The 21,315-nt window shown below is 31.2% G+C and overlaps 2 protein-coding genes across 2 annotated transcripts in view; both read left to right on the top strand.

Annotated features, from left to right (window-relative positions):
- Nucleotides 1-1,079: 1,079 nt before the first annotated feature.
- LOC106669473 (peptidyl-prolyl cis-trans isomerase) lies at nucleotides 1,080-10,050 on the top strand. Its single transcript, XM_024228760.1, has 4 exons — nucleotides 1,080-1,165; nucleotides 1,284-1,524; nucleotides 8,904-9,120; nucleotides 9,202-10,050. The coding sequence occupies exons 2-4, from the start codon at nucleotides 1,339-1,341 to the stop codon at nucleotides 9,411-9,413; spliced, it is 615 nt and encodes a 204-aa protein (XP_024084528.1). The 5' UTR covers nucleotides 1,080-1,165; nucleotides 1,284-1,338; the 3' UTR covers nucleotides 9,414-10,050.
- A 2,839-nt stretch (nucleotides 10,051-12,889) lies between these two features.
- LOC106669485 (phosphatidylcholine:ceramide cholinephosphotransferase 2-like) overlaps nucleotides 12,890-21,315 on the top strand; it is a 41,954-nt gene continuing 33,528 nt past the window's right edge. The window contains exons 1-2 of the mRNA XM_014399005.2: nucleotides 12,890-13,410; nucleotides 13,484-13,704. The gene's annotated coding sequence lies outside the window, so the exon portion shown is untranslated. The remainder of the gene's footprint in view (nucleotides 13,411-13,483; nucleotides 13,705-21,315) is intronic.

Below are 21,315 nucleotides of genomic sequence, written 5' to 3'. Positions count from 1 at the left end.
AATTATATTATATAATTAAATTAAATATTAAATACTATATTATTAACTATGCTATATAATAATATATAATTATAACTATATTATTAAATACTATAGTAGAATTATATTATATAATTAAATTATATTAATAATTCTGAGTTCCACTTACCTAAAATCAGCCGATGAACAAGAACTCTTTAAATCTTTATTATAAATTAAGACTTTCATGCTCAAAAATCAATAAATCAATCTGGTTCAATTCCCAATGTTTGAAATTAAACCTAATGCCAAAATTAGTTCTTGCTAAATGAAATAATTTAAACAATATATTATAGTTAGTGGTCTGATTGACCAAATTAGTTCTTTCAAATGATTATTTTTTTTACGACCTTCGGCTTTACGAATACCGCTCGTAGCACTAGCTTTTTCATTTCAACTAAAACCTTACAAAAAAAGATCAATTAATTTAAACAATGTTTATATATCCCAGGCCTTGAAAATGATCTCAATAAAAATCGAAACTTTGGCAAGTGATAAAGGAAATGTTTTTCTAAACCCACATCACACAAGAGTGCATCTCACGATCTACAAATAATCTTTTATTAAATACCTGAATTATAAAAAAAAATATCGGTGTTAATAGTATTGAAAAAGCAAGTACATAAAAAATATGAAAATTTCAAAGTACTTTTTTTATTTATTTTTTATTTTATCATAACTATAATGTTTTAATCAAGTTTTAATATTATTATTGTTTATTTGGTTTCTGAAACATGGAAATCGATGGAAATTTTGAATCATGGCGGGAAATCCTGTCATTCTTTTTTCACTTTCCAATCAATATTTGTTGTTACATAAAAATTTTATTCTTTGTTAGAATTATATTTTTTTAAAATCAATTTAAACATGAGAATGTTTTGTTCATTTTTTTATTTTTATTTAAAGAAAGTGTTATATTATGTTGAGGCATGTAATAAAAGGTTTGGACAATTTACATAAATGCTTAGTCATTATTGCTTCAGTGTATTTTTTAATGTTATATTTATTGATAAATATATCTTGTTTAAATATAGTACAAAATTAGTTAAAAAAAAAAAAAAAATAGTTTTTGATGTATGGAGGGGGAGTTTAGATAGACCTCGTGGTAGTGTGGGTCTCGCCAACGCGAAGTTTATTTATATAACAGGTATTTTTACTTTTTTAACTGTTGACCGATAAAAGCCGGTCTAATTACTTATTTGTAAACTGTATCAAGTTGTATTTGTAATATATGTTTGTTTGTGTTTTTATATTTTTTTGTTAAGGATAAGATTGGTAAAAAGGGGTGGAAGCGCTCTCTACTTCCGTTGTCCGTTAGTTATGGTTTTGACCGCCCTTCTCGCCCGACATTCCTTGTCTGTCGAGTGCCTCAACCGGATTCTTGTTCGACGCTCGCCTCTCACTTCCACGCTAGAGTACTTCAGCAAAAAGGCAGAAATGTCTCTACCGAAGGTCTATTTCGACATGCAGGCCAACAACCAGCCCGTCGGACGGATTGTTATGGAGGTATAAACTATTTATTCATTTATTTTAATATAGTATTAATCGGCCGACGGGGAGAGGCTGTCGGTACTCGATGCCGGACCCGCTTTGCCGACTCCCTTCCAAACCACTTATTTCCAACAAACTTCAATCTTTCACAATAAAACTAACCGATTTGTCATATTATTTCTTAAAATATTAACATTTTAACTGTTTTAAGTGAAAATTATTTTTTAACCCGCAAGAATTAGGCTTCTTACATTTTCAACGCCATGTGCCATGGTTATTCCTGTCATTAATTTGTTTCCTGCCCCTTTTTTTCAACTTATCGAACCATTTCTTTATTTTCAGTCCTTAAATAACTTTTAACTCTGCCGTCTATAGAATAATTTGTAACGTTAACACAAAAAAATATTTGTTAATAATTAATATAATTAAAAAAAAAAACTTTTAATCCCCCTCCCCTTCTCGTCTTTTGAGTTCTAGGCCATGCGTTCCTCTCCCCCACCTCTTTAAATGACTACATCTATAATTTAATCTGTTTCTTTGTTTCTTTTTTCTTTTTAATTGTTCCCTTGTTTTTCTGTTAAGCAAATACATTTCTATTAAAAAAATCTAATTTAGCTCTTTTTAAAAAAAGACTTCTTCTCTAAAGAAAAAATATAAATCCATTTAATAATAGTATTACATAGGTATGTTAACATCATTTTTAATATTATTCTTATTGTAAGTTTAAACAAGTTAAGCCCAGGATGTTTCTGGTGTATCGTAAATTTTATATGTATTTAAAATCATAGACTGGAAAGAAAATGCTCAGTTTTTTCGCCAAGACTTCAGGGAATATATCCACATGATCAGGACTTTAAAACTATAATTAACTTAACGTTAACAAATATGAACATCTATTTACGATATTAAAAAACTGGTTTCAAATATGATGAAATTACACTGAACGCAAAAATGAGTTATTTTTACACATTGAAATCATGACTTGTTTGTGTCATAAATAATCAATGAGGGTCTTGAGTGTTTTCTTTCCAATTGGCCTTATCCCATGATTTCCAGTATAAAATTATAGCAGTGATGATGGATATTAATTATGTTGGAGATAATTTAAATATAATTTTACGGTAAAGAGCCGGTTAGAAAGAAATCATTAACTTTTTTTTTCAAGCTCTCGAGGCATATATTCCCGTGATGTGGACTTTGAAACTATAATTAATGACTCATGAAGTTAACATATATAAAAATTTATTTACTGTATTGTAAACTGGTTTCAAGTATGATCAAATTATGAGTTATTTTTACAATGAACGAGATAGCTCGTCCATTCTATAACCATCCTTAACCATCCATTCTATAACGGAAAATCACAACGATGCACTTTAGTTTTTTTCCTCCCCTCAATTGGTCTTATCATGATATTCAATGTAAATTCATCAACTTGGCTGACGTTTTAAAATTATTTTTCACATAAGGGCTTAACCATCTGTTGGAAATTGAACCCACTATGTCTGTGACTAATCGAGTGACACTTTCACCCACTCAGCCATCTGGATTCCCTTATTAGGCTTATTTCCCTATGCTTTTTTAAAGTTTGTTAAAAATTGAGATTCTGATAAGCCGTTAGGATCACCGAATGTTGTGTTAATTCTTCGTGGTGGTAATTAACCCCCTGATGAGATGTAGGGTAATATTGTTAAAAATGCTAAACAAAATTTTTTTCTTCATTCATTATTAATTGGATTTTGTAATTGTATCTTTGGGTGAAGGAGAGAGCGAGTAAAACGCCAAGGGTGACGGTGAGAAACAAGCCCTTGATATGGGGTTCAGTTGAGCGTCCACAATATACTGACTACTCAGTTACCATTAGTCCTCCCCCTATTAACGAAGTTGATGGAATATGTGCATTTCTTTTGAGACATTTCCTCCTTTGATTGATTTGTACTAAAAAAAAATAGACAAGTTGCAAGTCCAAATAAAATGATTTTTTTCTCCCAAATCTGTACGCTTTATCAGTTAGTTTGCAAATGAGTGAACAAATACTATAATAAATATAAACAAATTGAAAAAAGGTAAAATTCCTACTTCAATATTTCATTTACGTTGTATATGTTTATTGATTTTTCTATTCAAAGAAATGATCTATATGCTTTTATATCCATCATTTCAGGGAATGGTTCATTGATATTAACTTTTTAACTCCCCCTTCTTTACAATTCTCCCCTCTGTGCATTTCCTGTCATTACCCTATTCATTTTCATGTTTTGTTTATTATGGGAACCTTGCATGAGACATTCTAGCACGGTATTTGTTGTAATATTGTATCAACCTCTAAGTTAATTTAAAGTTCAATGCTGGGAATGATGAAAAATTTCCTGTCCGATTTCCACTGGCGTTAACATGGTTTAAGCCAGACATGGTTGAACCCTAGCCATGGTTAGTGATTGCTGAGTGACAAATCCTCAGGGAAGTCTGATCCAACATAAGTTTAATTATGTAATAGTAAATATGTATATTGTGGGGGACTGATTTAAGACTCTTTGTTGATTTTATTTTAGATTTGAAAAAATAATTTCCTTAAAAATTGCAAAAGCAATATTTTTTTCATTAAATTTTTATCCCAACATTTTTTTATAAACACTAACAGTGTAGTTACCAGGGTCATTAATCAACTTGGTATGATGAAAAACTTCCTGTTGGATTTTCACTGTCATTAACATAGTTTAAACCAGAAAGGTTAAACCCAAACCATGGTCATAGGACCTGAAGAACAATTGTGCACAGATATCTAACCCAACTTGATCACGTTAAATACACAAATATTTATATTTCTGGGTCTTGAGTGGCATTATTGGTTCATCATTCTTCTATTGATGATTGTTGTCATATTTACGGTTATGAGCAAGATTTCTAACTGTTCCTTTAGAATTTTCTAATCCAAAAAAGTAAAGCTTACAACTAAGGGATAGAATTTATTTTGAACGATTATTATTATTATTATTATTAATTTTTAAGGGCGTTTTAACGGCTAAGGTCATTTCACGCCCTAACATCCAAACCTATTATATTATTATTATTATGAAATTTCTGTTTTTAGAAGAATATAATTGTATAACGTGGCATACTCTATTTTGTATTTAACATACAATATCAAATATGTGTTTAAATATGTTTCGGCATATTAATACCAGTCATTTTGAAATATCACTATCATCAGTAATTGTTTGTTTATGAATTTAAATTTTTTTAAATGAAAATTATGTTTACAAAATTCTATAAACATATGAAATTAGCTAAGACAATATGTATAATGTTAAATTTGTTAACCAGAATATGTTTGGAATGATGAAAACTTCCTGTCCGATTTCCGCTGGAATTAACATGGTTTAAGCCAGAAATGGTTGAACCCTAACCATGATCAGTGGATGCTGAGTGACATTTCCTATCACGAAGTCTGATCCGGCACTTGTAGGTACATTGTACTAAAAGAAAGTAATATGCACTTGCTTTTAGTTGAAATTTACTCAAACATAGTAAATATAAATGTTTTACCCTTGGGATCTAAACATTAGTTTATTTTAATGTAGTATTAACAGTTATTTATAATTTTTAAACTTTTGGGCAAAATAGTTAACACTATAGAATATTAGATTATTATATACATAAAAATGCTGTGTGGTGTACAACTTAAAATTGATTAACATGTTTTAAGTCAGAAATGGTTGGAACTATCAAACCATCATCAAATGAATGCTGCGTGGCGATTCCTATGATGGAAGTGTGATTTAGTAAGATTTATATAGTAGTGTGAAAAATATGACAAGATTTACTAAGATTTATATAGTTGTGTGAAAAATATGACATGAGTTAACATCTAACAAGATATGGCGTTAAATTTTTCTCAAGAAAACTTAATGTTTGCTTAAAGGATCAATCCAATTTCACATGATGGGAATGATATCCATTGGCATTAACGTGGTTCAATTTCTAATTGCATTGATATAGATTGTGAGGCATTTTTAAATCCAAAAGGGATGACATATGGATGCTGAATTACAATGTTGTCAACATTTAGAAATATTTCTTATAAAAAAAAAAGGAAGAAAGTATATTTTGCGTTTTGTTAAAATGTTGGGAATGATGAATACCTCCTGTCCGATTTCCATTGGCATTAGCATGGTCTAAGCCAGAAATGGTTGCACCCAGCCCATGGTCAGTGGTTGGTGAGTGAAAATTCCTTAGGGAAGTCTGATCCAACATTCTTTGTACTAAAATATGAAAATGCATTCTATAAAGTAGTTTATATATATTTTAAAAAATCATTATTTGCTAAATTTTTGTACGTGCAAATGAACAAAGTTGTAACAAGTAAAACTTGTTTCTTATCTAGTTTAATAACATGCTCAACTCTTTGCTTCTTGAGAAAAATAATTACTTATAAATTTGTGTTTTAAAAGTAGTTTTACCAATTATTTTTCATAAAAATTCGCCTTGGTGAACACGTAGCTTAAACAGTTGTATTGTAAATTAAAAAATCATGTTTTCCTCCGACACCTATTCATTATTTCTACTTGCGTTACTATAGATAGTGAGGAATTTTTAAATCCAAAAGGGATAAATCCAGTTATGGATGCTGAATTACAATCCTCTCAACCTTTAGAAATATTTCTTATAAAAAAAAAAAAAGTATATGCCTTTTGTTAAAATGTTGGGAATGATGAATACCTCCTGTCCGATTTCCATTGGCATTAACATGGTCTAAGCCAGAAATGGTTGCACCCAGCCCATGGTCAGTGGTTGGTGAGTGAAAATTCCTTAGGGAAGTCTGATCCAACATTCTTTGTACTAAAATATGAAAATGCATTCTATAAAGTAGATTATATATATTTTAAAAAATCATTATTTGCTAAATTTTTGTACGTGCAAATGAACAAAGTTGTAACAAGTAAAACATGTTTCTTATCTAGTTTAATAACACGATCAAAACTGTGATTCTTGAGAAAAACAATTACTTATAAATTTGTGTTTTAAAAGTCGTTTTACCAATTATTTTTCATACAGATTCGCACTGGTGATCAAGTAGCTAAAACGGTTGTATTGTAAAAAATCATGTTTTCCTCTGACACTATTCATTATTTCTCCTTGCATTGCTACAGATAGTGAGGCATTTTTAAACCCAAAAAGGATGTATCGAGTTACGGATGTTGAATTACAATCCTGTCCACCTTAAATATTTCTTATAAAAGAAAGAAGAAAGTATATTTTGCCTTTTGTTAAAATGTTGGGAATGATGAATATAATGGTAATTTTGTGTTTTAAAAGTAGTTTTACCAATTATTTTTCATACAGATTCGCCTTGGTGAACAAGTAGCTAAAACAGTTGTATTGTAAATTAAAACATCATGTTTTCCTCTGACACCTCTTCATTATTTCTACTTGCGTTACTATAGATAGTGAGGCATTTTTAAATCTAAAAGGGATAAATCCAGTTATGGATGCTGAATTACAATCCTCTCAACCTTTAGAAATATTTCTTATAAAAAAAAAGAAAGAAGAAAGTATATTTTGCCTTTTGTTTATTTTTCATACTGATTCACACTGGTGATCAAGTAGCTAAAACGGTTGTATTGTAAATTTAAAAAATCATGTTTTCTTCTGACTCCTATTCATTATTTCTACTTGCATTGCTACAGATAGTGAGGCATTTATAAACCCAAAAAGGATAAATCCAGTTATGGATGCTGAATTACAATCCTGTCCACCTTTTTTCTTATAAAAAAAAAGAGAAGAAAGTATATTTTGCCTTTTATATTAAAATGGTGGGAATGATGAATATAATTATAAATTTGTGTTTTAAAAGTAGTTTTACCAATTATTTTTCATACAGATTCGCCTTGGTGAACAAGTAGCTAAAACAGTTGTATTGTAAATTAAAAAATCATGTTTTCCTCTGTCACCTCTTCATTATTTCTACTTGCATTGATATAGATAGTTAGGCATTTTTAAACCCAAAAGGGATAAATCCAGTTATGGTTGCTGAATTACAATCCTCTCAACCTTTAGAAATATTTCTTATAAAAAAAAAGAAGAAAGTATATGCCTTTTGTTAAAATGTTGGGAATGATGAATACCTCCTGTCCGATTTCCATTGGCATTAACATGGTCTAAGTCAGAAATGGTTGAACCCTACCCATGGTCAGTGGTTGCTGAGTGAAAATTTCTTAGGGATGTCTGATCCAACATTCTTTGCAATAATTTCTGAAAATGCATCCTATAAATTAATTTTTTTACATATTTTTTTTAATTGTTGGGTTTATTGACTCTCAACTCACCCAGCACGTTTATAAATATATACAATTTGATCATCAAATCTCTGTAGGAAGAAAAAATTGATTCACTTCATTGGATCAATACTTGCTATAATTGTACCAAAATTTATGACTGTTGTAGTTTATTTATATCAGCATGATTTTTGTGGTCTTTGTTACACCTCCTTTGAGCACGTTATAGAACTGGGTGAAAGTTCAATATTCACGATTTTACTGTTTCACTCCCATTAAAAAAGTTCAATGACGTGTGAACTTCTGATCAAACATAATACACGAAAAGTGGCACATTTAAAAAAAAAAATTTAAAATATGTAAATAATTTCACAATACAAAAAATTGTGTGTTTATGAAATGTATTTTGTTCTCTGCTCATGTTGAATTTGCTCATTTATATTAGAATTAATTTGCTCATAAGCACTCTGTTATTACTAGAATAAAATTAGTTACAAGAAATATATCATAGATCTAACGCACAGGTGGCATATTTGTTTAAATAAAATTTGAATTGTGTTGATACATTAATTAACATTTAAAAAATATATGTATATATTTATCATCTGTAATTTGTTTCCTGGCCATAACATTTTCTCACAAGCACTATTTTATTATTAGAATAAAATTAGTTGTCACGAGAAATACATCAATGATCTAATGTACGGGTGGCATATTTTAAAAATAAAATTTAATATGTGTCAATACATTATATGACATTTGTCAAAACTACTATGACAACTTAGAAAATATAGTTTGTTGTAGCATATATAAGTAAATAATATATGTGTATTTATTAGTTTGTGATCAATTAGATACAAATGTCAAGCCTACTCTGTGATAGTGTGCCGGTAATCTTGTTCATGACATTTTGTATTCCTTGTGAAATAACATAAAAACCTATTTTCTCTCTCACATCTTAATTATATAAAAATCTTAACTTTTGTAAAAATGCTACACATGAGTTTGTCATTTAGTCACTAATGGCTTGTTCTCCATGTTTCTTTTTAACCAAAATTTATAATTACAGTTAATATACTCACCTTTTATGAAAAAATAATTTAAATGTATTGTTGACAGCTCCGAAGTGATGTAGTGCCCAAGACTGCAGAGAATTTCCGTGCTCTTTGTACTGGAGAGAAAGGTTTTGGTTACAAAGGCTCAACTTTTCACCGTGTAATCCCTAACTTCATGTGCCAAGGAGGTGATTTTACCAAACACAATGGTACCGGTGGAAAATCAATCTACGGAGGTCAATTCAACGATGAGAATTTCCAACTTAAGCACACTGGACCTGGTATATTCAACTATCAACAATAAAAATTTCTAAACCATTTTAAAATAAAATTATGTTTTTAACTTTTTTTGTTTCTTCCAGGCATCTTGTCTATGGCTAATGCTGGAGCCAACACCAACGGCAGTCAGTTTTTTATAACAACTGCAAAGACTGCCTGGCTGGACAACAGGCATGTTGTCTTTGGGAGTGTCGTTGAAGGTATGGATGTTGTTAAGACCCTCGAGTCCTATGGATCTCAAAGTGGAAAAACTTCAAAAGTTATCACTGTTGCCGATTGTGGACAACTTTCATAAGAATACGCAAAACTAAGTTAAATTGCTGCATTTAAATTTAGGCTGGAAATTAAGCAAACACAAAAAAAAACCTTTAGCAGACATTTTCTTTCAATTATTTTTATTATTCCAATTTTGGATGATTTTAATTAAGAAAAATGTATCTTTTTCTGCACTAAGCATTTATATTCTGTTTATTTGTTTCCTTTCTTCTCTGTAGACTACTTATTCAGTTAGTAAAGTAATAATCCCAACCATGTGATACTTTTTTAATATATTGTGTGTGGTGACATAATGATTTTTTTATTATTTTGTTTTTGTTAACCTATAGAGAATACTAACACACCATCATATTTTAATAAACATCATTCTTGGATTCATTGGTCTTTGTTATTTTGCCTAATTTGTACTCTTGGGTTTATTGAATTTGTAACCGATTTGAAATATATAAACATACATAGATCATAAATTGTTTTTGATTATGAAATACAAATTATTATCATTATTTTGTAATTCAAAAAAACATATTTTTAAAATAACATAATTTGTTAGATATAACTTTTTAGCTGTAATGTGTATTATGGTAGAGGTTTTCTAATCAAAAACATTTGTGTAGCAATTTGTGAACAACATTGAGGAATATAAAGGAATAATAATATTTTGGCTTTTTAGTGTTATGTATATTGATTTATTAGTCCGGCTTTCCTCAGGTTTATTCCTACATTTTCAATCCTTTAAAACATTCTTATATGAACACCATGTAAACGTCAAAAGAAATGTTTTGCTTCAACTTATCAAGCTCAAAAATGGGCTCAACATAAAAAAAAGAATTGTAAGTCATTTTAAGCCTATTTTATTATGATTTTCAGTTTCTGCGTTTTAACTACAATTAGGTGCCAAATCTCAACAAATGCTAGTTAGTGGACACAGCAGCTTTATTTATGGGACGTCTTGATAAAGAAAAAGAATAATGGCATGTTACCCGGAATCTTATCAATTCGGACGTCTTTCCCGTAATACTGTGGTTTCGAAGACTGACGACGGATGAATCTCTGTTTCTCTGAAGTGCCAAAGAATCCTACCTAACATAGTGATTTACACTCAGTCTCCAAACGCGACTTTGTACTGGCTGTATCCTTCTAATAATGTTATCACCCTGACTGTCATACACACAAATGCCTGATGAGCCATTGAAAGAGATGTTTGATTCATGTATTACACAGTTCAAACAGGGAAGCAGCCCCAAAATAGAGCAGTCAAAATATAATAATAATAATACATTAAGAAAAAACAGTGTGTATAAATTCACTATTTTCGTGCTTGACCACATGACATTAGAAAAATGGCAAAAGGAGGGAAAACTCATAAGGTGGGGTTGAGATGGGGAGTTGATGTCAGAGTTGATCGAGGTCACGATAGCTCAAGTGGTAGAGTAGCGGCGTATCTAGCCGAAGGTCGTGGGTTCGAATCCCTCGTGCCATTAGCTTTTTTTCATCTCAACTAAAAAAACCGTAATTAATTGTAGTGTGTATAAAGAGTGACAAATACACGTGTAAATAGAAATAAGGAAAATCAAAGATTAAAATTCAACACAGTTCTAGGGAAACATCTATCTTAAAAACAAAAAAATTTTGTTTAAAGGCCACGACTGTCGACAAAAGGATCAATGCTTGACATTAAAAAGAATGGTCAATTCTATAAGCAAGATGAAATGTCAAAACAGTTGTCACTTGCAAACAACAGCTAGGCACCCTTAAGCTGAGTTGTGATAGAATTTCTGTAGCAGCTATGAAACAAAAATATTTCATCTGAATAGTGAAAAAGTAGCCAAGTGACCAAAAACTCTATTCAATGCGTCTAGGGCTGTGGAATACCAGTAAAGTTATGGACAAATTTAAACAGATATTTGGTAACTTTTCTCTAAATCATTTGAATTGGTCTTATAGTTAGGTGAACAAATTAAATCACAATATTCAAAAATACCAACCGAAAACAGATACAATACTTTTATTGTATATACATTTGTTAAGTCAGATGTTTAATGAAACCAAAGTTTCTTTACGTTATATTCATCATGTATGAATAATGATCCTCCAAGGTACACTTATTTTTAAAGACCACCCCCGATTCAGTAATCATGGAGACTTCCCCAAGATGGAAACCATATAAGCAGTATAAAAGCATTGTATTCAGAAATACTCCTAACCAAATACTGATAAAATATTTTTTATGCCTAAACACTTGTCAGATGTCATAAGTTTAATGAAACCAGAGTTTCTTTACGTTCTATTCATCATGTATGAATAATGATCCTCAAAGGTACACTTATTTTTAAAGACCACCCTGAAATTAGTAACCACGGAGACCTCCCCATGGTTAACTATGGTATCTATACCACTTAAGCAATATAAAATCACCATATTCAGAAATACTCCTAACCAAGGACTGATAAAATACTTTTATTGCATAAACACTTGTTAAGTCAGATATAAGTTTAATGAAACCAGGGTTTCTTTATGTTCAAGTCATCATGTATGAGTAATGATCCTCAAAGGTACACTTAAAGATCACCCCCAAATCTGTAACCACAGAGACCTCCCCAAGAGTGGCACCACCTAAGCAATTTAAAATCACCGTATTCAGAAATACTCCTAACCAAAGACCGATGAAATATTTTCATTGCCTAAACACTTGTGAAGTCAGATATGTTTAATGAAACCAGGGTTTCTTTATGTTCAAGTCATCATGTATGAATAATGATCCTCAAAGGTACACTTAAAGACCACCCCCAAATCAGTAATCACCGAGACCTCCCCAAGAGAGGCACCACCTAAGCAATATAAAATCGCCATATTCAAAAATACTCCTAACCAAAGACTGATGAAATATTTTTATTGTATATAGACTTGTTAAGTCAGATGTCATAAGTTTAATGAAACCAGGGTTTCTTTTTGTTCAATTCATCATGTATGAATAATGATCCTCAAAGGTACACATCTTTTTAAAGACCACCCTCAAATCAGTAACCACTCCAAGAAAGGCACCACTTAAGGAATACAGGGAAAATGTAAGAACGTTTCCAGAAGTCAGCGAAAATATAAGAATATCAAATGCAAACTAAGGAAAAAGATAAATAGTGATCTTTAGGCGTAACAGAATGAAATGGCATAATGCTACTTTTTGTGCAATTGGAGTAATCAGTACAAAAGGAAGTAAAAGCATTATTTTGACTATGATAATGTGGAAAGATAATGGATTTAATTTTAAACTAAATCAATTGATTGGTGCGTTAAATTTGTTTATCAGTGTACTTCAATAAATGTTTTTGTCCGAACAAACTTATTGGTGAACCCAACTTTATTGTTTCTGGTAAGGGACGTCTGATGGCGATGTGGCGCCCAGCCGTGCAAGCAGCACGTTATGCGAGTCTATGCCCGCAGATCGATTCTGAGCCGATAGCCGCGATTATGATCAGTATCAACGCTTATGCTAAAATCAACGCTAAACCACAATCATCAAGTTGTAGAAGACGATTGACGTTTTGTCATAACGTTTGATATTTTTCCCGATTCGGGCGCGAAACATTGGCCTGGATCGGCCGAGTCGGTACCCCGTCTCAAAGGAAATGAAAATGACAAAAACTCCCAATTGATCATAATCCGATCAGAGGTGTTTGATTCCCCACTTTTCAGTTCGCGACGTCCTCCTGGCTGTGCGCACTGGTTAAATGGACACTTTACGAAATCGGCCGATCGAGTCCAAAAGGAAGTTCGAATCGACGGCGGTCCGCCAGTTGGCGAACGTGCACAGGATCGGAGCGATGTTATGATCCGAAAAGGTTATGAGTTATACAACATCCTCAGAATTGATTACAAACAAATTCCACTTTCGGATGTAGTCTCAAGTAGTTTTCGTTAAAAAGTCAATGTGATAATTTTGAATTGACTTTCTCGAAAGTCTCTCAGTCTTCGTCGAACGACCTCGGTGGATTGTCGATAAGGTTTTTTTTATTAATCATGTAAGTAGAACACGCTCCTCACTCGATTGGATTAGAGGATTCGCCCCTTTGTTAATTCAATTTTCTTTTCCAGGTAATGTCGGTTTAACGAGTTGTACGGTTTTTTTTATAACGGATCTATCTGGAATTATCCTTTTTACATAGTTAAATCGTCTAGTTTTCTATCTTTCTAATTGGTGTCTCGTTCGCATTCGAATCCTGTAAGTCACCTTATGACCGATGTCAGAGAGTCGTCCAACAAAAACAACAAATTTCCATCTCGCTTCGTCCAACATGCTTTTTGATTTCTTCTGGGTAAGTCGACAATTTACTTTTTTACAATCTTTCAGAAACATTGCTTAACACGTCGAGAGTTTTAATAAGGAAAAAGCCGAAAAACCCAACGAAGATATTGATAGAAAATAATCTATGTCAACACAATCATTATTGAAATAAAATAATTGATTTTGTTTAAATCAGTCTTCAATTATTACACTAATTTTTTTAATTTAATTTTTTAAATTGTCGGTTCATCAACAATCACAATTTTTTTTCAGTATAGCGTGACACTACTTCAATCACTAATTCCATTAAGCTGTTGAGTGTTTTGATGAATTATTACAAATCCTACTGGCAACAAGTAGTTACAACATATTGTTTTGATTGGTTAATACACTGAAATAACTGATCCAAAGAAAGATTTCTGGTTGGTTGAACAAAAATAAATAAATGAGAAGTGTGACAAGTGCTTTCATGACAGTAAATTTGTCTTATTTAATCAAACTAATGTTTTTGAAATTAAAATAAAAAATATTTAAAAATATCGTAAAATTGTGGTACAAGGTTGTATCATAAACACTAAATCAGTTACACTAACTATTTATCACATGCTAATCATTGTTACAATCGGAGAGGGATTCAATATAACTGGTCAAAAGAATGATTTAGTATTGGTTAACAAGAAGGGATAAATCAGAAGGATGAGAAGTGACATCTGCTTTCATGATTTCTCAAACTAATGTTTTTGAAAAAAAAAATCTTTAAAGAAATAAAAAATATTGTAAAATAGCGGCCCAAGGTTATGTCATAAACACTAAATCAGTTACACTGACATTTTATCACATGCTAATCATTGTTATGATCGGTGCGGAGTTAAAAACAACTGGTCAAAAGCATGATTTGGTATTGGTTAACAAAAAGATACATCTGCTTTCATAATTCACAGTAAATTTGTCACATTTCCTCAAACTAATGTTTTTGAAAAAAAAATCTAAATATTTAGAAAATATTGTAAAATTGAGATACAAGGTTATATCATAAACAGTAAATCAGTTAAACTACCATTTTAGCGCATGCTAATCATTGTCATGATCGGAGCAGAAAACAATGTAACTGGTCAAAAGAATGGTTTGGTATAGGCTAACAAAAAGAGATAAATCAGAAGCATGAAAAGTGACATTGCTTTGCATGATTCACAGTTAATTGGTCACATTTCTTCAAACTAATGTTTTTGGAAAAAAAAATTCTTTAAATATCAAGAAAATATTGTAAAATTGTGGCACAAGCTTATATCATAAACACTAAATCAGTTACACTGACAATTTATCACATGCTAATCATTGTCATGATCAGAGTGGAATACAATATAACTGGTTAAAAGAATGATTTGGTATTGGTTAACAAAAACATAAACCAGAAGCGTGACAAGTGACACATGTGTTAATGATTCACAGCAAATTTTCCCCATTTCACCAAAATGATGTTTAAAAAAAATTATAAAATTGTGGTACCAGGTTTTATCATAAACACTAAATGAGCTACACAGACAATTTATTACATTTTAACCTGTATTATGATCAGTATGGAATTAGAAATAACTAACTAACAAAAATAAATCAATCAGAAGTATGACAACTGACACCTGCTTTCATGCTTTACTGGAAATTTGTCTTATGTTGTTAAGACCTTGAACCACAATTTTACAGTATTCTCTTTTTTTTCTTCATTTTCTTCAAAACATCAGTTCGATATGATAACTGTTGATGTTTTGAAGAAAAAAAAAAAAGAGAATACTGTAAAATTATGGTTCAAGGTCTTAATATAATAAATACTTATTCAGTTACATATGCTGACAAGTTGTGATTTGGAATAAAAAATAATGACGATGAAAATGGAAAAAGTATGATTAGTGATGAGTTAAAAAAAAAGAATAAATAAGAAGCATGACAAAGGACATTCACTTGTATGACTCATAGTAAATCCTTCACATAACAGATAAAACAGATGAGTGTTATTTTTGAAAAACAAGGTCTAAGATTATTTTTAAATAGTTAGGTATTAACATCCATTATCGATACAGATCAAGAATGACCCATCAAAAGAATTATTTATGATTGATTAGTTTGAAAAAAAATACTTCATTTAAAAATCATAAATGATATGGCTATACAAAAAAAGTCATGATTGTAAATTGATCATATCAGTAAATTGATGGGTAAAGTTTAAAACTTTTGTGGTTAATGTAGTTTTGTACAAAAAGAAGTTCTGTCTCATTTAAACAATTGCCATATGATAAAATGAAAGAATTTTCGCATAGTTGGTCGTTATTTTTGAAAAATAGATAGTTAAAAAAAACTTGTTAGAGTTACAGTGGCAACAGGTTATCGCATGTTAACTATGGTTGAGATTGGTTAAGGTTTCAAAGGTAAATGAATAATTAAATTAAGCATTTCTAAAAATAATGAATAAATATTGTTTTTATGTTAATTAGTGAAAATGAATAGCTTTCCATAAAATGTGTTTACTGTTACTTTTTGTTGGCACAGCATACATTTTATTCATACTCTATCTTCTCTTAAGAATTATGAGAGGTATTATTAAAAAAGCTTCAGCTTGATGGCTTAGAAAAGCTTGATTAGTTTAATAATAAAGTTGCAATTTTGTAAACTCCATGTTTATACTGTGTACTTTAATTATTTATTTTTAATCCTGATATGTGTTACCAGCTTTTCTTATTAAAATATAAAGATTCAGTGTGAGTACACTTGTTACATTTCAATTTTCATATTTCTAGTGGTTATGTGTTAATTTTATTCATTCTCCTCTGCTTCATTGGGGAAAAAAATCAATAATATAAAAAGGTTTAAAAATCGCTTGACTTGCAGCAATTTATCACACACACACGTAATTTGTGTCAATAGAAGTGAAAAAACAAATAAAATCGAGATGTTTCAACTTGCCAGCTGAGAACATTATGATATTGTAGTATCATACAAGTACAACGAAAATATTTATTTTTAATTAATAATTTAAGTAAATTTATTAAGCACATCAATCGATTTGATGTGTTATTTTATTAGAAAACGTATGAAAAAGGAAATCTTTTTTATAAAATAAGTTATAATAAAAAACGTTTTTTTAGAATGTTGACTACTTTTATAACTACAACGACATTTCTGTAATTTTAAATAACTAACGGCCATAGGGGTACTACTTTATATTTGTGGGTGAAGTGAAGACATCTTCAGGGTAGTAATGGTCCAGATTTAAAATTATAAATTTGAAGTTAACAATCATTCTATAAAGGCCCCAGAATGTAATATTAATTTATACACCAACATTATATTTTTAATAATACATAAATAAATCATAAATAGCATATAGTATTAGTAATGTATAGTGTAATTTATTAGCATGCATGGAATGGCATATCTCCAATTACCCCGAGAAATATCGTGTACTCTTGGGTAGTGTGAATGCTAATTTTTATTTTGTTTCTGGGTATTTGGGTTTGATATTTGTCTTATTGTATCCACAATTTTTTCCACAAGAGATTCAGAGAGGTTAGCAATAAGGCAAAGAAAAGAGAGAGAGTTGGTTACCGTTGTACAATAAAATATCGTAACTGAGCTTCAGAAACAAAAAAAAAAAAAAGAAATTAGTAGGATTCAAACGCGAGAAAGATAAGAAATGCAAAGCTAAAGAAGAGGGGGTTAGTGATGACCAATGTAGTTTTCCGGCCCTAAAACTAAAAAAAAGCTTCTAATATACACTAAAAAAAAACAAAAAACTTGTGTTTATTTGTTTATGTTCTACATTAACTAGGTGTAAAGATTAATTGATGACTTAAAACGTAAACACAACAAGGTAACTTGTTGTTTGTTATAGAGGTACTAAACGTTTTACACTCTAGATTAAAAATACAGAAAATCAGTTCAATTTCATCGTTTCCAGGACGAAGATGTCGAGTGAGTTAATGGTTTTTTTTATGAAACAATAAATTTGAGTAAAAGCTCTTAAAAGCGAGGGTAAGTCGAGAAGATCTCGCCTACAGATGCTTTGCTCTTACCGCAGTATGGAACCGTCATGTAACTGCTTCCTTGATAGGAGTCATCTCCAAGCGGGGTCCGTTTTGTACGGCCATAAGAAGGCTTCGTGAGCATGTCTTGTCCTCCTCGTCAGGTAGGTTCTACTGCTGGAGGGGCACAGAGTAGAAAGGCGACTATTCGCAAATCAGCATCTCGCATTGCATCTCTTGAAGAATGGGCTTCTGTTCTCTCCGCAGATGAGTGCCGGTTCATTGTGGCATTGGTTCATGGCCGGGACTGTGTGTTGCGAAGAAGTGGAGAACGCTTTGCTTAATGTGACATGCTTTTCAAACATCAAGTTATAATGGTGGAATCAACATGCCCGTACCGAACTGATTATCATACAGAAATGATCTTTGGCTGCAGCATGATAATGCTCGAGCATGTAGCTTTTGTCACCCATTACATGAGGATGTAGGGGTGACGATAATGAGTTGGCCAGCACGTTCTGCTCGGTCATGTATTATCAGCGTGAAACTGTAGCAAACAGTATAAAAAAACTTATATATACGTATGATATATAAAAATAAATAAATTGTGAATTAAAAAAAAATTGCCTTTCGTTGAAACAGTAAGATACAATTTCTGAATACCGTTGGGTGTTGTTTATCGTCGTCGTCTTTTGACGCTTGGACATGAAATATGGTTTGATGTGTGGTAATCAGATGACCGGAACCGTGTGTGGAGAACGCTTTGCTTCATGCCATGCATAAGCCATGGCCTTTTCAAAGACAGTTGGGGTGGAATCAACGTCCATGCCCATACTAAACTGATTATCATACACAATTGATCTTTGACTGCTCTGAGGTACATTGAATAAGTTCCTCTGCGGTCCAATTTGCTCCATTTATTAGGGAGAACTTCGTGTTAAAGAATGATATTGTTCGATCGCTTGAAACTCGCGTTGTCGCTCATTGGAGGATGTAGGGATACCATAATGAATTGGTCAGCACGTTCTCCTAAATGAATCCCATAAAACACTTATGGGACATGATAATCAAACTGGTTAGACATCGTTCGCGCCCCCAACAATCAGCTCCATTGAACAGCATCAAACCGCCCTTGTTGAAGAATGGGATTCTGTTTCACAAGATAAAGTCCTCTTAAGCAATTTACTCTATGTCGAGGAAAATCCCTCCGTGAGGACAGAGGGGATTGCATAAGGCAATTGAGATCTCAGTTGATAAGTTGAAATATCCCTTTAATTGTTTTTTTCTTCTATTGGCACAGATTATGTGATGTTTGTGTGATAAATTGTTGCAAGTCATACAACTTATAAACATAGAAATGATAAATAGTGGAGTGAGTATGTTGTTCAATATTTTTAAAAAGTTAGTTCCTACACAGTTAGTTGTTTTCAATGATACGGATTTCAAGCTTATAGCTCATCAGGTTGAAGGAATTTCATGTCGAGAGACATGGTTGTAAATTCCTTCAACTTGATGATGAGCTAGAAGCTTGAAATCCGGACAACTAACTGTGAGTAGGAACAAACTTTTTAAAAAGGCTTATAAACATTTTTGTACACTCAGAAAAAAGAAACATTCTTATTTTGTTGTTTATGTCTAACAATATGTGTGTATTTTTATTGTTATTGATTAAGACCAAAACCAATTAATAAAGGGTTACTTAAATTTTAATCATCACCAAATGATTTTCCGGTGTGGTGGAGAATTTTATTATATTTATATTGTTAATATAACGATAAAAATAAACAACAAAATACGAGTGTCCGTGTTTTTGTCTTTCAGTGTTTAATTACTGTTTTCAATTTGCTAAAGTCCTAGTTGTAATTATGCTAATAGACCTCGTAGCGAATAGTGTCATTAGAATTATTAAAGCTGCATTCTTTTCAAGGGTCCAATACAAATAAATAATATATGGCCAGAAATTAAAAAAAAAATTTTAAGAAAACTTTGTAAGTTTTTATTTTTACACATTCATTAATGATCGGAACGAAATATTACAAAAACCACCATAACCATATCCACGGAGGTATGTTGAAGATACAAGATATAAATTTATCTAAACGATCTAATTGTTGGACTTGTTTAGATTATGATAAAAGACAATAAACGTCAGTCATGTGTTCATTTGGCTGTGGGATTAACAATTCTCCTTCTCCTGTATTGACATTAGGACTTAATTAATAAACCATTTAAACCTTGTAGTAAATTTATTAATTTATTTGACATAAGGTTAAAATCTACCAGGGAAGTATTGATTTTATAATTGACTCTGCGAGAAAAAATAAGCATTTAAGTTAACAGAAAAAAGTTTAATCATTCTTATGGTTATGCAAGTGAATAATTCAAGATTGAAAACGACTTCTTTAAGCGATTTATGCGCAACCAAAAATTTCCGCTGAGTCACCGGATTGTGTAATTAATTTAAAACAATAAGGGTTCAAATATCAGTAACGGTCTCATCTTGATTTTTTTAAATTACAAAAGATCGTACAAAGTTCAATTATTGTAAACAGAATTTGATCGCTTTTGCACATTTGTTGGAGTTATTTTGATTAATGCTGAACTGGCATTGGATTCGTCTTCACTTGCGGATTGGTTGAACTATTCAGACGCGTTTCGGCATTGCAACATCTTCAGTGAGGAACGGACCAAATAAGTGACCAAATGTCGGTTCTGCATGAATTCGCCTAGTCGCAGGCTAACACCCAACATCAAATCTGCTTTGATTAAACCACCCATCAGAGCATTTAAAAAAGAAAAAAAACTTCTTGTAAACTAATCAGAAGTTTTGTAAGTTCGACCTATTACTATAGTTGTTTTGGAATTTTTCATTTTTTCCAGTACCGTGAATTTTATACTGTTATTATTGTCGTCGTTAATTAACATAGATATGTAACATAGCTTAAGTTCAAACAAGGACGACCCAAATGATCAAACCGCTGAAAGATAATAGTCACTCGTCCCACCAAAAAAAATCTATAAAAAATTTATTTTTGTCCGTGATGCATTCAGCGGAATATTTTGCTTGTATTTGCAGTTTACATCTGATTAAAACGGTCACTCTTCTTAATTGGGCGTGTTATTTTTTTAATAGTACTGCGATAAATCAGTTTTACACATTGAATCCTAGAAAGAAACACTTATAAATTTGAAAAAAAAATTGTGAGGAAAAAAAAAATAAATAAATACTGTACAGTATGTACGATTCGTTAATCTGTAGTTTTTATAATTCGTCCTTTTACTTTATTGGTGAATTTAATTATTTTTCGGAAGCTTAAACCTCGTCTGAAAGGAGAACTTACAAAGAGCTTTGATTCTATATTATATTCTGGCCATTTTTTATTTTAAATAAATAACATTTAAATACTTACGGACGTGTTTAAAGAGGTGTTGATATTTTTTACTATTTTAAGAAGGGATAAATATATTCATCAAATTAATAATCAGGAGAATGTGTGGTGATTAGTGATCGTTAATCGATAATTATTCAGAAATCGTGAGCTGCGGTATGGTGTGATGTAGGTTTCAGAAAAACATTTTCTTTATCGTGCCAACGTTTCGATCTTTATTGAGATCATCTTCAGGGCTCA

The sequence above is a fragment of the Cimex lectularius genome, unplaced genomic scaffold (assembly GCF_000648675.2).
Source record: "Cimex lectularius strain Harlan isolate CLEC.00 unplaced genomic scaffold, Clec_2.1 scaffold113, whole genome shotgun sequence".
NCBI classification, from domain to species: Eukaryota; Metazoa; Arthropoda; class Insecta; order Hemiptera; family Cimicidae; genus Cimex; species Cimex lectularius.
This window is presented reverse-complemented; position numbering and strand designations above follow the sequence as displayed.

Bases quoted from the DNA above. Each gene is read 5' to 3' on its own strand.
- LOC106669473 (XM_024228760.1), top strand. From the start codon at position 1,339: ATGGTTTTGACCGCCCTTCTCGCCCGACATTCCTTGTCTGTCGAGTGC. The intron at 1,525-8,903 runs GTATAAACTATT...TATTGTTGACAG, and splicing joins TCGGACGGATTGTTATGGAG to CTCCGAAGTGATGTAGTGCC. The intron at 9,121-9,201 runs GTATATTCAACT...TGTTTCTTCCAG, and splicing joins ACTTAAGCACACTGGACCTG to GCATCTTGTCTATGGCTAAT.